Genomic DNA, 15,666 nt, shown 5'->3' with positions numbered 1-15,666 from the left:
CTTTTCTACTAAGAGAAGGAACAGGGAGGAGAAAAAGGCAATTGTAAGCGCTCCCCAGACACCGGCAGAGCTTTCCAAAGGTTAAAAATATGAGGGACTCTTAGAAATGATGTTTGTTTCTTTTCCATGGTTTAAGCTTTTGGGAGGGTGGGAAGGACACATCTCCCTTGAGAGTACCTGGCAAGAGAGCTGTGAAAAACTTATTTAAGAAAGAGAAGTACGCAGTGTCTTCAGCTACGGACAAAAATCCCAGTGTTTTGTCTCCATGCCCAGCCCCAAGCCAGGGTGATGGAGTATACAGAATGTGCCCAAGCTCAGCAGGCTGGGCTGAGCTCCCCTGAACATCATGTTGCCAGAGATCATGGTTGCCTGAAGTTGCAAAGTGAGTTTTCTAGAAAGATCCTCTAGAAAGGAGGTCCTGGGTCTGGTTGATAAGAAGGCAGCGGGCAGAACTGTTTGGTGGTGTCTGGTTTGGGGCGTGGATGCTGTGCTCACGGCCCACAGCTTGTTTGAGTGATGCTTTGGATGCTTCCACCTATGGGTCATAGTCCAGATTTGCTTTCTCTGAACAAAGTAAGGCGGGTGGCTTCAGCATCCGGAGCTGAGGTACATACCTCTGGCCTTGAGAGGTATCGTTTGAGGTGATGGGGGTTAATGTCCTTGACAGGTAGCTGTTCTTGCTGCTGGGCTGGCAACCAGGAGAGAGTGAATGGGAAGGCATCAAGATGTGCCTTAGGGATGGAGATTTCTCTCGAGGTTAACTGGCAGATTAGAAATCAGAGTGCTTGGCTTGGGAGCAGCAAAAAGAGAGCTGCTTCTGCAAAGCAGCAACTCTTTCTGTATTAAGAAGGTCCTTTTCATGTGCTGGCTTCCCATGCTTGCTGCCTGTATTTTTTGCTTGACTCCACGAGGTGGCACAAGGAAACTGCTCTCTCCAGAAGAGCATCCCTGGGCTGCTCGGGCTCTCCAAACTGCATCTTTTGGCACTGGGTCTGCACCAGCACAGGCTGGGAGGCTTCAGCTCTAGCCTCCAGGCGAACTGGAAAAATCCTGCGTGGGGATTATTTTTTTTCTTAACTCAAGCAATGCTTTGCTGGGTGCCTAGAAAGGGCATGCTGAGTAGAGCAATGTGCAGCACGATGCTTTTGTTGTTGAGAGCTTGCAAAACAAGCAAGGACAGGAGGCTGGTCATATTTTGACTGGTGCACCCATGTGGGGTTACTTCCCTTTATCCAGAGGTGGTCAGAGGGGCCCTTCTGACCCTGGGTACCCGTGATGCCCCTGGACCTGGGTGCACCCCAGGGTGAAATCTGAATTACACCGGAAAAAGTTGCAAGGAAGTGAGCATGGCTCTGGCTGGGGCTTTATCAGAAATGCCAGCTAGGGGAAGCCACAGCTACAGATGCACGGAAAGTGATTTTTCTTTTATGAAGTGGAACACGCTTTCTGGCTGGGGTAAGCTAAAAAGTTTCCCTTTTCCTACCAATCCAAGGACCCTGGCAAGACAGCTTTGCCTCTCCTGCTGCTCACTGCCTTAGTAGTGCTTCTCAAGTCCGGAGTTATCCGTGTTGTAGTCTGCCAACTCCATCGTGTCCCACAGACCATCCTTTACCTCTCCAGCCAAAGTACTTCTCAAAGTATAAAAGCTGCCCTCTTCAGACAGAGCAAGTCACGCCTGCTTCAAGCCACCAGAAGTTAGATACTTCAGTTTTGCCACCTCTCTCTGAAAGAAAATCCCCAGGCTGCCATTTCGAACCATGCCACAAACGCCTTTCCCGCGCCAGCCTGCTTTCATCATCACTGTTATTCCCAGGGCAAAGCGGCCTTGGCAGCTCAGATGCAGAGGGACAGGACTCATATGACTTGCCCAAAACCACACAAAAACACAGCCAGGCTTCTGGTTTCCCCTCCAGCTTGCTCGCCTAGCCTGCCTCAACAGCTGGAGGAAAAGAAAAGCAGCTTATGTGCATTTATTACTGGGTGTAACAAGAGGATATTGATAAGCAGATGACTTATCCGAGCATCTCCAGTGGCCGAGAGATGAGCTGTATCCTGCAGAGCCAGTGTGTCACGGGTAGTTTGTGTGGTTTAGAGAGCTTTGCTGCGGGGGTGTTTCATACCAGCTCACTTCCATCGCCTGCCTGGTGCTGTGCAGGTCGCCAGCTCTGTCATACCTCTGCCGAGCTGGGGATGGGGAAGGGGTGGGGAATGCGGAAGGGTAGCCGGTGGTTAGGCAGGGAGCGGTGACAAACCTTGCAGAGGCTTTGGAGATGTGGCTGGCATTTCACAGGCTAGGAGGCACCTAAAGTGTGGCAGAAACAAAAGCATCTTGTCCTGCCCACCTGGCTGGGATGGTAGAGGTGCTAAGAGGATCTAAGCTGGGATCTGAGCTTGGGGACCTAGGTGCAAAGCTGCTGCTGAGCTTCATGGGCAATGCTTAGATGAAGGATTTCATCCCTCAACATTTCCACTACCAAGCCTGTGCTGCAGCAGGCTGGCAATCTCGAGTGCAAGCTTGCAGATACAGGAGGGGCAGGCAGAACCCAGCGTTGCTTCTCAGCATCGCTTGCATCCCCCTGTGCCCTAGGGAGGTCTGTTCAAGCACAGCCACCCCTGCCCCAGCCAAAAAGCCCTGCCCCATAGCGTGGAGCCTCAGGGGTGGGTAAATCTCCAAGGACACTAAGTTGTACTACTACTGCATCATACATATATATATGTGTGCATCCCACGGTGACACCAGTGGCTCTGGCGCTCCACCCGGACAAGCAGTACCCCAGCATGGTTGCCCACAGCGATAGGCTGTGAGCGATGGAAAAAGGACAAGGGCTGGTGTTGGCTCCGTGGCCTGGAGCAGCAGACAAGCAGGAACTGTGACAAGAAGCACAGCAGGCCAGATCCTAGCTTGAACCTGCTCATCAGACGCTTGTTAGATCAGCAGGGAGCAGCCCTCCGGGCTGTCGCATCCCCAGGGATGGCGGATGCCTGGGCTGTGAAATGCACCCTGCCTTCCCCCCATCACCCCAGGCAATGGTGCCAAACCCAGGTAATGCAAGGAGCTTTCTGGATTCAGGGAACAGATAATTGCAAGAAGGATTCTATCCTCGCCCTTCCCTTCTGCAGCCTCTTTGTATTTGGAAGCACAACTCTGCCTTCCCTCCCCCTGCCTGCTCCAAACCCCGGCGAGTGGCCCCCCTGTCCCAGCAAGGCGATGGGAGCCAGCAGCCAGCATGTTCAAAAGAGGATGGGAATAATGGTGCTCCCTGGCAGTACGGGGCAGGGATGGATGCGTGGAAACTCATTAGAGAGCGGATCGACCAGCGAGACTCTCCTCAGGCGACCTTGCTGGGAGCGCTTGCACGGTGCTGAGGCTGCTGGCTGCCTCCCACCAGTCCTTCCCACCCCTCCAGGGTCATGTCTGGTGGGGAGAAAAGCAACATGCTCTGTCTTTTCCAGCTGGAAGGTGTCTCGCATTTTGAACGAGGAGGGCAATGAAGCACTGGGACAACTTCAGCAGGGACTAGGAAGCCCCCTGGAAGCTGGAGCTTCAAAATAGATCCTAAGGCAGGTCAGTGGGCTAGAAGCAAGCTGCAGCTCAAAGTAAAACCCGTGTCTCCTGTTCAAGCCACCAAGCTTGAGAGCAAAGAAGGGTGCTGCCTAAGAGCAGGGGAAGACCAGCGTGGGTATGGCTGCCAGGGCACCTGCGGCCAGGAGGTGCCCAGGGCTGGGTGGCAAACATTGAGCAGGTCTCCTGTGAGGGCAAACCATCACAGGGAGCTTCTTCAGGGTCTCTGCTGGTCAGTCCAAACCCAAGCCACAGCAGGTCGCATGGACAGTGGTAAAAAAAGCCACGGTATCATGGAGAGGATGGGTTTTGGCTGGACATCCATGAAGCTGCAGGCCATGGAGCTAAGCCAAAAGCATTGCCCATCTGTTTGTCCTTAGCCTTGGTGTCCATCTCCTGGGATCTGCACCTTCATTTCCATGCCTGCATCTGCCTAGTTGTATGCCTACCCAAACTTTCTGCAGCCCGAGATGTGCCTTCCTGCTTCACACCCTTGCTCGGAGTGAAGGCAGAGGCACCCCCAAGCAGGGCACACCTGGGCAGGTCTGGAAGTGCTGAAGTGCTGCCTCACATTGCAGCAGGTTACTGGGAGCTAACAGAGGAAAAGATAATTGTTTCAGTGTTTATTGAAATTAAAGATAGCAATAGTCTGGAAACATCCCACAACATGGGCATATACCTGCAGCCAATGACTTAGGCACGATGAGCCTGCACAGGCTTAACGAATTAGCTCAGAACAACTTGCAGCTGCTACAAAGAAAAAAGAAAACAACAACAACAACAAAAAAAAAAACCAACAACAAAAAACCAAAAAAAATAACACCAAGGCTAATAGGGTGAGGGAAGGAGAGTTTTTTATTGGAGCATCTCGAGATGGTTGGCAGAGGGGTGCTAAGCTGCTCTTCGGCAGCAGTGATGGGCCCTCTGCCTTCTCTGGGGGTGTCATGAGTAGCCAAGCTCTGGCCCCACTCCCCAGCACTGGCTTTAGGGGTAAAATACATTTATTTTCTGCTTAATAGTTCAGAAAGTCATGTCTTCCTCCTGGTCAGGTGCCAAAGATAGCTTATCTCTACCCCTCTGCCACACGACATGATGCTCCTCAAGGGGCTGAAAAATGCATAGCGTACAAGGTTTTAGGGTAAAAAGGATTTAGACTTTTAGGATTTTCATGTTAGATAGCTCTTTCTGTGGACTTGAAACCACTTGGTTACTGTTTCCAGTGTTTAAATATTGAAGGCAAAAGGAGATCAACTCCTGGTGCCCAGGAGCAACCCTTGGGAAGCAGAACCCAAGCCAGCTGCAGTCCTGGGTCCTGTGCACCCCAAACCCCCGTTCTGTGAGGTAAGGGCACTCTGGGTACATGGGTATTTCCAGAGTGGAAACCATCCCACCTAGCCTTGGGGAGGCTGTGATCTAGTCTGTGGGGTCTGCGTTGGGCTCCTCTACCTTGGGGGCTTTCATCGCAGAAGTTGTTGAGCCCTTTCCTGGTTCTTTGTCCTGATCGCTGTCTTGGGTGAGTTAAAAAGCAAAAGCCAGCTGTGATTGCTTGTGTGGGCAGTCAACAAGACCTGGAGGAGAGTTTCTGGTTTGGCGTTTCCCTCGGGTGGGAATGGCCTGCTTTCCCTATTCCCAGCTATGAAGCCTTTTCCAAACTTCTTTTATGCTCAATTTTTCCTCTTTTTGATACCTGTGGATCTCTGCTGATCTCTGGGATCTTGCCTTCGGTGGCCTTTAGACACGTTGAGTCTTCAGTTATCATCTGTTCCGTTACACTGTCCCCCCAAAATCATCTCTCAGCAGACAGACAGTAGCAAAGGACAGATTTTGGGGGTCTGTTTCCTCTTTGCAGTGATATCAGTTTCTTACCAGGATAGAGACCCCTCTGGGCTTTAGCAAAGCAGGAATGAGTTCAGCAATGACAGCCTGTGCCTTCAGACAGCCTGGAGCAAGTACCCTAGACATGCACAAGCTGCTTCATTTCTCAGGCAGTTAGCTCTCTAAAACTGTGTGTGTCTCATTTTTGACCCTGCTAATTGTCTGAACAGGAACAGCCAGTTAGTGCCTTTACCCAATAACTCTGATCTTCACATCTTCATAGATGCTGTTTCCAGTGTAACTGGTGAAGCCTCCAGCCCCTTTCACAGCATTGTTTTCCATATGGATAGTGTTAATCCAAGTCCTGCCTGCAGGCTGAAATCCCAGGCACAGCATAATTAAAGATTTAAAGGGGGGAGGAAAAATTAAATTGTTAGGATGACCCTCTTGGACATTTGCTAGGATTGCTTGAGTTTGATGTCTGCAGCAAAACTTCCACTTCATTGTCAGAACGGTGTGAAAAGCTCTACGTTTTACTGCAAACTAGATGGGACTATCCCAGAATGGTGCAGCTGGTTCATCCTCTGCCTTGAGAGAAGATTACTGTGGCTTACGCTGTGTTTAAGCTGTTTGCAAACACCTCCACCTCTGCCAGTGACAACCGAGGAGTCCTCAAGCTACTCTAGGTTATTGCAATGGGGGGTGTTTGAACAGTGGGTTACAGCCCAGCCCTCCGAGATAGACTAGGACGTAGCCTCCAGAGGGAAGGGGCAGAAACCTGACCTTCCTGATCTGGTCTGGCCTTCTTGTGGAGCACTGGGAAGGACAGGGGGTCACTGTTCTCACCATCAGCTGCAAAGAAGCAGAAATGGCCTGGCCTCTCTAATGAGCACTTTCCTCTACCCTAGATCTCAATCTTTGAAGTGTCAAAGTACTCTTGACCTGATCCATCAGCATTTTGTATTTAAGATGTATTGAACTGTTGGTCTCTGACATAACTCCTACATCGGTGTTCAAGTCGGTGATGAACTTTAGCGGGAGCCAGGTGCTGACCCTGAAAGTGTTTTTCAAATCTCATCTCCCAGACTGTTAGTAGGATTTGTGTGGTCTCCACAGTCGATGTAGCCCAAAATGGTCTTTCTTTTCATCCATTGCTGCTGGGTTGCAATAGGACATAATCCATTAAGACGCCTGTATCAGAAGTGACCTTGAATTCATGTTGGCTCTGTAAGAATTTACTTGCGTTCAGCTACTGTTTACCTTGGTAATTCCTGCAAGCTGTAGAGGGTGATGGCCTTTGCCAAGTGTTTTACCACCTGCCCAAAGGCAGATGCTTTAATTGTATTTTTGATAACTGCAAATTATGTATTCCCATAGGACCAAGCTCACCTAGCTTGCTAGGGAAAACGCAGTTCCTGTGAAAAACCTTAATTTCTGGTGAAAACTCTCCCCGTTAGCTTTTTGTTAGGCAGGTGTCTGGGTTTCTCCTCACATGAAGGCACTAATCAGTGAATAGAGGTGGTGGCATTCGCTCCTTTGCGAAAGCAAGCTGGAAACAGGATAGGAATGGTTCAGTCTCGCTTGTGTTGGGAAAACAGGTTGGGAAAGTGGAAATAATACCTGATACATGGGAATATAGGGCTGTGAGCAATATGAGGGCAGTACAGTGAACTTGGATCAGGTTTTGGTGTATAGTCCTCTGTAAACAATGCAAAGATGCATGCTTCTCATTTCAGATTGACAGTAGGCCTGTGGCATAATCCATCAAAACTGTGATTAGATCCATATTAGAAAAACTGGGGTAGATAAGAGAAGGGAGAGATCACATACCCTACCGCATCATCATCCAGACTAAAGCTCCATGATGTCCACATGGTAGGAAAAATGTCCTTACAGCTTCCACCCTGCAACTGATACTCCACAAACTTTATTTTCAAGTCTTCCATGACAGTAGTTTCCTAATTGCAACAGATGTCAGAGCATTGTTGTCCATGATAATTAATGTTGAATGTTGAATGGCCATTTTCTTTAAAAGAGGCCATTGGGGTGATTCCAAATGAGATGTGGTCATGCCGTAACATAATTAAACAGTCATATTAATAGATAAACCTCCTAACAATCCCTTGTGAGTCACATACAGAAATAGCAGTGGCATTGTACACCCCTCCCCTGTCCTGCATGTTCTGCTTCGGCATGATGGGGATGATAAAAGGTCTTTGTAAAACTGCCATGAAGCTGAAGGGAGAAGGAATGCCATCCCAGTCCTAAGACATCTCATGACTCAGATATGACTGCAAGGGGATGGTGGGAGAGGCAGAGGCACCCGTGAAATCACCTCTGCCAGCAGCAAAGGCTTCTTTAGGGTCAGCAGCAGTATGTTTGCTGCTGCCTTGTTTGTTTGGAGCTGCCCTGCTTTTGCTATGCTCCTGTGAATAAGGCTCTTGTGTCTTCTCTGCCTGTGGCTAGAGATGGGCTGGAGCTGTTAGTGGATGCTCCTTGTCTGACTCCATCTGGCTTTGGGAAACTCCCCTAGCTCGGCTGGGTGCTTGGGATGACCCTATGCCGATGGGAGCCAAAATACCCATCAGAGTCATCCATGGAGTGAGGAGCAAAGCTGGAGCTGGTGCCATTGTAAACCAACCCACCCCCCCAGGCATCATTTCAGCAGCTTATCCCAACGAGCCTGCTGGTTCTTGCCTGCAAAGCCCTATTTCCCACCTCTGATGCTGTGGGTGCACCCACCGTGTCATGCTGCAGTCACCCCAGCATGACAATCCACCAGCACAAAGCACCGCTTGTGCAAGGTAGAAGCAGTACAGCATGTCCTTCTCCTGCATCCCCAAGTGCCATTTGACCGTCTGTTTCAGCTGCAGATGCCTGCATGCACCAGCACTGGCTTTACATGCAGGGTGATGGGAATCACGTTAAGGCACGTCTTCCCTCTGCAGCACTGGGAACAGCTGTTTGGAAAATCAGGTATAGTTGTAAGTTATCAGAAAAAACACTGTAAAATGAATGACTGGAGAACGTCCAGGCCACTTGTTATGTATATCAGTTCAGTTTGACAAAAGATTATCAAGAACTGCAAAGATAACAGCTTATGTGAGTATTATTTTAAAAGAGAGGCCCTGCATCTAGAAGGGCGTGTTTCTCTTAAACAAGATTCCCCAGAAATTTCTCTTAAAGGAGATACCCTGCAGCCCATTCTTTTATCATCTGGCAAGGCAGAAAATCAGAAATCCAGGCCGAGCTCCATCCATACCTGGTTTCCCAGGAGAGGCTTAGCTTGTAACACTTCTCTCACATTTTGGCACCCAGGTGCCTGGACCCCCAACTCAACTGGGCTTGAGGTCCAGCTGAGCCTCCAGCTAGTAGGAAACACATAACTCACCTTGTCCTTTGAGTCCCTGCTCCTAACTTCCACTTCACACACGCACACGTGGTCAGCACAGGAGAACTTCACGTGCTGAACTTCATATAGCATCATCTGGCCCTACAACACGCGACAGTGTCTGTGTGAGTGGCTCTGAGTTGGGCTTTTTTCCTTCTGCATGAGTTCATAAGATCTGGAGGCCTTTATTCGTGGTTGGATGATGGGGGGAAATGCTGAGGGCAGGCAGGTGTAACTGTCCTTATCAAAGTAGAGAACTGCTGGAAGCTGGTGGGTGCTGGTTCTGAACTGCTACAGAATTCAATAAACTGCTTTGAAAGAGAAGTGGGGAGAAAGTTTGTCTTTGCTGGTGCATGCACCACCAAGCTGGGGGGGGGGGGGGGGGGGGGGCGGGGGGAGGAGAGTTTCTCTAAAGAGACACAGTTCCCAGGCCAACATAATACTTCACATTTATTCTGTGGACCTGCGCTGGGCTGTTTCCCAGGTGGTGGATCTCTGGCTAAGCCAGCGCTTTTTGGGGGTGTCGGCACTGCTGAGCACTTGCACGCTTCATGTTTTCCTTGCATAGCAGGCCATATGTCCCCGGTGTTATTCAACCTCCTTATCCTTTCAGGGAAGAAAGTATTCGGATCTGGGCAGCACAAACCCCAGCGTTAGCGCTCCTGGCAATGGTTGTACCCACAGGCCCTGGAACAGGCTCTCGTTGTGATGTTAATCAGTATCTATTGACCCGCTCTGCTGTTCAGATGCAGTGGGGCGCTCTCAAATACACTTACGTAAGGGTCAGCCCAACTGATGTCTGGCTCCTGCCAATAAATTAATTGCTTTTGCCAGGACCACATCTCCACTGGAAGAGGAGTTAAAAATCAATTTCTGGCTGCCGGTGAAGATCATGCGTTCCTGATATCCCGGCTCAGCCTTGCATCTGTAATCATCACCTTTTCTGCACAAAATTAATCCAAGTTTGGATTCAAAATCCTTTTCTGGCTTTGTTCATAGACTTTGATCTGATCTTTGTTTCTAGTGTGTTACTGGGGTGGATAATTCCCTGCACCTGTGGGCAAGCACAGTGTCTGAGCAGCAGAGATGCTAGTCCCACCAGGCAGAATAGTTTTTCTCTCCGGTCTTGTCTCCCTGTTTAGATACCTCTCAGGGGAAAAAAAAGTGTGGTTAGCATTCATATTTGCTCTGATGAAGATGAGAAACAGGTTTCTTTTAATATCCAAGGTCTGGGGAATTCCTGCTTAGACACACAGGGAGTGTTTTACTGAGCAAGAGAAGAGCTTTGGTAGTTGGATTATTGCAATATAAATCCCTTTGGGTATGTGATGTTTTTAGCATTTTTCTTGAAATCCTGTCAAACCATCTTTTCTTGCTAACTGTAAATGAGGGGAGCACTGAGTCCTAATTAAGCTGTTTGCTATGAGCAAAGCTGAGCTTCCCGAATTGCTGTGAGAGTGGTTAGCAAATGCGGGAGGCCGGTCTCTGGTGTGGTTGTACCGGTGAGGGGAAGCCAGACGCTATTGATTTTTTTCCTTACAAAGCTGTTAGCGGGGAGGGGGGAAAGAGGTTTAACAAGATCAGACACAGAGGAGAGTGGGGGAGCGGGGAGCAGGGGGTCACGGTGGGACGGGACCCACCGCGATGGAGCCGGTTGCCCTGGGTGTGCAGGCACAGCTCCGCCCGGGGATGCTCAGCCCCCTCCCAAACCCGTGGCCTGCCTTCCCCGGGGAGACGCTCGAAGGTTTCATTTGATCCACACACCCTGCATAAAGCAGGCAGCTCCGCCGAGGGTAAAGATCTCCTTTAAGCCCAGCCGGGCGGAGGAGGTCTGGAGCTGCCTGCAGCCCTGGGCAGGACCCCGGGGGAAGGCAGGGCTGCCCGCCCGCATGGCGGGGTGTCCCGGCAGCCGATAGGCACCGCGCCAGCCCTGCTCGCCGGCTGCCTCGGCGGGCAAGCTCGCCCGGCAGACCGGCTGCGGTGCTGCCAGGAGCCGGCTGGCCTGCCCGCAGCTCTGCCTCTGCCCGGTTACATGGGCAGCACGGAGGTGGGGCTGAGCTCTTCCCCCTCCGTCAGCATCCCAGGGTACGGGAGAGCGAGCGTGCGGGGTGGCGAGTAACGGGATCGGCTCCAGCCCTCGCCAGGACAAGATGGGGAGGAAGCTGGACCTCTCCAAGCTAACCGATGAAGAGGCCAAGCATGTTTGGGAAGTCGTTCAACGGGACTTTGATCTGCGGAAAAAAGAGGAGGAACGGCTGGAGTGAGTATCTACTCTCTGCTCCGGGGGGCTGGGAGCAAGCGAGCCACAGCTGCAGGTCCCCGTACGCCCTGCTGCGTATGGGTTTGAGCAATGAAGCAAAGCATCGAGTCTGTGGGCGAGGAGGAACAGCCGGGATCTGGCTGTGAAAATCAAATGCAGTAGTTAATAGATTACGTTATCGGTGGCCAGGTGACGTGTCCGGGCTGCAAAGGTGCAAACCGGCACTGTGCCATCAGCGGTGATGCGGATCAGTGTCACTAGGGAGGTTTATGGGGACAAATACCTGGCCCCCACTCAGGAAATGCCTTTGTGGGGCTTGACGCTGGCGTGGCTCTCACAGGGAGACCTTGCCTGGGAGCAAAGGATGGAATTTGGCTGCCTTGCTTTTGTTTCATGTGATAGTTCTTGTGCGTTTAGGACAGGAGAGGTATTCAGTGAGTCCTAGGAGACTACAGACTCCTGAAGGATCCTGGAAAAACAACTGAGAGGAGTAGTAAACTTACTGTAGTAGCCTTACATATGCTTTACCAGGGGGTTGTGCCGTGCTGGGAAAGTTTTAGGGGGCCACAGATTGAGAAAAGATTGAAAATCACTGGAGCAGCAAATGACTGTGTCTTCTAGGTTCGTATAAACAGGTCCTTTGAAAAAAGTGCAGTTTAAAAAATGTTTGGTCAGATAAGATTAAGTTCTGAGCATGATAAATTGTGGGGAGTTAGGCCTTGGTTGCTAACTATGTCAGGTGCTGAGCTAAGTATTTTCTTAACTTTATTTCAAGAAGCTGCAGTGTCCCTGTTCAGGGTCTGGCCAAGTTCTCAGTATTATCCCAGTGGGATGGCCTGTGCACCCAGGCTGAGTCTGGGCTGTGCTGCGCTCCCACCGAGCCCTCGTACCCTCGTAGTTCTGAATTTTGGAGCCAGGGCTGGTGCTGATGGCATGGCAATGCCTGGGGACCAGGAGCTCATTCGTTCTGCTATCAGATCCAAAGAGAAGGGTGAGGGGTGAGAGTCATCCTTCTTCGTGTGGGATTATCTGCATCTGAGCTGTTGAAGCATCCCCCAAAAGCTTGCCATTGTGGATTTCCACAGAAGGCTGTGTGGGAGCATCTCCATTTACACCACCAGCCATGAGAAGCTCTCAGTCATATATTTTTTTAAACCTCCTGATTGCTTTTTTTGCCTAAGAAAACCCAGCCTGTGTAGGAGGCAGAGATAATTCAGTATCATCATCTACTGCCTTCCTCTGCTGGTAGCTCTGAAGTACAGGACAGAGATCAGACAAGGGTGTTTAAAAAAATTATCACCCTGGAAAGGGTGAATGTCTGCCTTGTGATGGATCTGAGCTCTGCCTGGAGGAAGGAGGTGGGGATCCACATTGCTGTGCCCTGCAGAAAAGAAGTGGGCGAGGTGAATTCCTTACCTACAAGACCTTGGCGCCAGACTGGCTTATCTGGGTCCGCTCTGATGCCCAGGAGGCTCCCAGATCAAGTGCCATGGTATGGGAGGTGTAAGACAGGGGGAAGGTCTTAGGTTGCTTGGACCCTGCTGCTGTCTCTTCTCCTAAGTAGCATTCCCTCTGTCCCAGCAGCCATGGGTTTTCTATTTTTCCCCCCATTTTATCATTGATTCCTGCCCCACAGAGGGCTGGCATTTAACAAGAAACACCTGGCACTGCCCAGGTCTCTGGGGTAGAGCAAGTTACCCAGTCCAAGGCTTGGTTGCCTCTCTCCACAGGCTCAGCTAGGGCCATACATCAGATATTTCTGCAATACCTGGCACAGACCAGATCACCGATCTGGGAAAGTCTGCCACACTCCTGCACGCTGGACACGGAGCTATGTGAGCATTTTCCGCCTGTAACAAGCTGGGACTTGATGTGATGTTACGGGAGACCCTGCAGCCATTCACCCTGCTCCTTGTGCCCTGACCATCCCCATTTTTTTGCTATTCATTTGCTTTCCTATTCACTGGGCTTGTCTCAACCTGCAGGCCTTGAAGAAATGTTCCCCTCCAGCTTGGTCTTTTTCTTCCTTTTCTGCTGCTTCTCTGCATTTTCTTTTTGGCAGAAGCTATTCACCGACAACGGACAAAGGCTTTAGCTGGCCAGAAACTGCACAACCATGCAAGGGTAATGCTTTGCCCAAGAAATTAAATAATGGTCACTTTGTGGGGGCTCTCCCTGCTTCACTCCATAAACATCCCTGCCAGCAACCTTGTTTGGGGGGGTGGTTCCCTGCATCTCTCCTGGAGCTCAGCTGGACCAACCCTGCTGCAGTTTGGCATCCCACCGCTGCTCGTTTATTCTGCAATGAGCAGGGCAGGGAAAGGGCTGGCCTGTGCTCCTGCCAGCAAGAGGAGACGAGAGGCATGCGGTTCCTGCGGGTTTTAAACTGGTTTGGCCGAGACTCGTCCTTCCTTTGGCAGGTCTTGTGGGTGAGGGAAGGGAGGTGAAGGGATCCGACCGGTCTCTGAGAACCAGAAAAAGCAGTCCAGTGAAAGATTGGATCCTGCTAGAAACAGCCTTAGCATGGGAGTAGAAAAGGAGCAACCCAAGGGTTTTCAGCTTGGGGTTTTTTTTGTTCTTTTTTTAGTAGCCATGTATAGATTTGCTGCTGCATATTTGCACTAGGTCATTCAAAACAGCTCTAGGATGGTGAACAGCTGAATATAAAAGCTAGGTGCCTGGTCCAGTCTTCATGCTGATTTTCACATGTCCCAGATCCTTAGTTAATGCCAGTCAGTAACACTCCTGTGTAACAGCGAACACAGGTGTGCTGGCAGCGAGCTGGTGAGAAAAGTCACCCCCGGAAAAAAACATGAGAGCTTATCCCTAATGTACAAACTGATTTGGTTAAACAGAGATTAGCTTGATTTACGTTCATGTCATTCCCATGGACACCCCGGCACCACACTGCCATGCCAATAAGGCTCCTGCTGCGGCCACCCTGGCATCAGCCCATCTCCCTGGCAGCTGGGGAGCACTGGGAGCATCACCAGAAGCCTTGTGGTCCACGCTGCGCTTCTGAATCAGCCTCCAGACCCAACTGCTTGAGGTTTTTGGCCCAGGCTGACTTCTGCTTTGAAAAATGCAGCTTCCTTACCCTGCCTAGATAGAAAACAGTCTTCTAGGACCTTCCCTACAAGTCAAACATTGCCTCTCAGCCATAGCCCCAAAGGCAAACATACCTGAGGTAGTGCGTGGTGCTGGGAGCAAACAGAAAGCCTTTGGGTAACGCACTGGGCCCCCACCAGCTCAGCAGGCATCGTAGCTGGCCCTGGCTGTCGCTGGGGTTCAGCCTTACCTGGGCACCTTCTTGCACACGGACCTGCTCTAACAGCCAGGACTGGATAGCAGAGGAAGCCTGTAGTGACTGACTCCCAGCAGAAGGTGGTCTTGGAAAGCGTTCATGTTGGTCAGGCTTTCATGGGACAGTCACGAGCATCTCCTCCTGCTGGTGTCCTCTGAAAAGTCAGAACCTCGTTGCACATCACTTCTGCCCTAAATAAAAGGCTCTGCCGAGTTTAGCATTGAAAGACTAGATTAAAACCCCTTTTAACCCTTTTTCATCTCAGATTGCTTTTTTTTTTTTTTGGTGATTTTGGGGTTTTTTTTAACTGAGAACTCCAGAAAGCTTTTAATTCCCAGCTGGACTTCAGGCTCAAAGATTGGGTTTGGTTGGGATGCAGCCAGGGACTTTGGGAAAACCCGTTCTCCTGAGATTCATGATCAATACCCTATGAAAAAAACTGGACAGGTTTTGGCACAGCTGGATCTGATCTTTCATTTAACAGTGCAGATCTTAATGTACAGTAACCTGCCCTGAATCTGGAGCCCAATTCTTTTTTCAGCTTATTTAACTCGTGATATGTTGTTTGTTAGATTTGCCCTACAGCTGTTTCCACAAGCTGCAGGACTTGGGATGTTCCCTGGAAAATCATTCCTGAAATGATTGAGGCGTGACGGGTTTGCCATATGAGAGTTCACAGTGAAATGATAACAAAAACAAGTTCCTGTGTTTTGGGATGTTTTCTGCAGGGAGCTGAAATGTAAGATCAATCAGGAGAGCAGCAAGAGAGAGTTCCTGACGAATCAGTCCCACCTCAACGAAACCCACTGCGTCCACTGCCTCCAGCCCTTCAAGTTCCTGCTGAACAGCAAGCGGCAGTGCCTGGACTGCAGCTTCTACATCTGCAAGAACTGCAGCCGCTACAACAAGAAGGAGCAAGGCTGGGTCTGCGATCCCTGCCGCCTCTCCAGGTACCGCTCCTGCCATGGAGGGCAAGGGGCAAGGCCAGCCTTGGGGCTGAGGCTCAAGAAGAGTCACCCGAACTCAGCTTACCTTTACTTTACTTTACCTCTTTAGAAAAGAGGCTGTGTTTTTGTTAAGAGAAGGTTTCTGGGTGAGGGTCTGGTCACCATGAGCATGGCTAGACTGGCTCACCTGCGTGTGCATCCTCTCTTTGGGCAGGATTGTGAAGATCGGTTCCCTGGAGTGGTACTACGAGCACGTGCGATCCCGTTTCAAGAGGTTTGGAAGTGCCAAGGTGCTGCAGTCCCTGTACGGCAGGCTGCAGCCAGGGCAGGGGGTGAACTCCACATTTCTAGGTGAGGAGGAACACCAGGGTTTCTGCTGCCCTGCTG

The 15,666-nt window shown here is 50.5% G+C and overlaps 1 protein-coding gene across 2 annotated transcripts in view; it reads left to right on the top strand.

Annotated features, from left to right (window-relative positions):
• The first annotated feature begins 10,573 nt into the window (after window positions 1-10,573).
• MLPH (melanophilin) overlaps window positions 10,574-15,666 on the top strand; it is a 29,018-nt gene continuing 23,925 nt past the window's right edge. The window contains exons 1-3 of one of the 2 annotated variants that reach the window (XM_040604669.1): window positions 10,574-11,028; window positions 15,061-15,282; window positions 15,494-15,630. In XM_040604669.1, the coding sequence (XP_040460603.1) occupies window positions 10,919-11,028; window positions 15,061-15,282; window positions 15,494-15,630 (469 nt within the window). In that variant the 5' untranslated portion in view covers window positions 10,574-10,918. The remainder of the gene's footprint in view (window positions 11,029-15,060; window positions 15,283-15,493; window positions 15,631-15,666) is intronic. The other variant, XM_040604668.1, reaches the window with a different exon arrangement.

This window comes from Falco naumanni, chromosome 8 (assembly GCF_017639655.2).
Source record: "Falco naumanni isolate bFalNau1 chromosome 8, bFalNau1.pat, whole genome shotgun sequence".
NCBI lineage: Eukaryota > Metazoa > Chordata > Aves > Falconiformes > Falconidae > Falco > Falco naumanni.
Note: the sequence above shows the minus strand (reverse complement) of the source record. Positions and strands in the feature narration are given on the sequence as shown.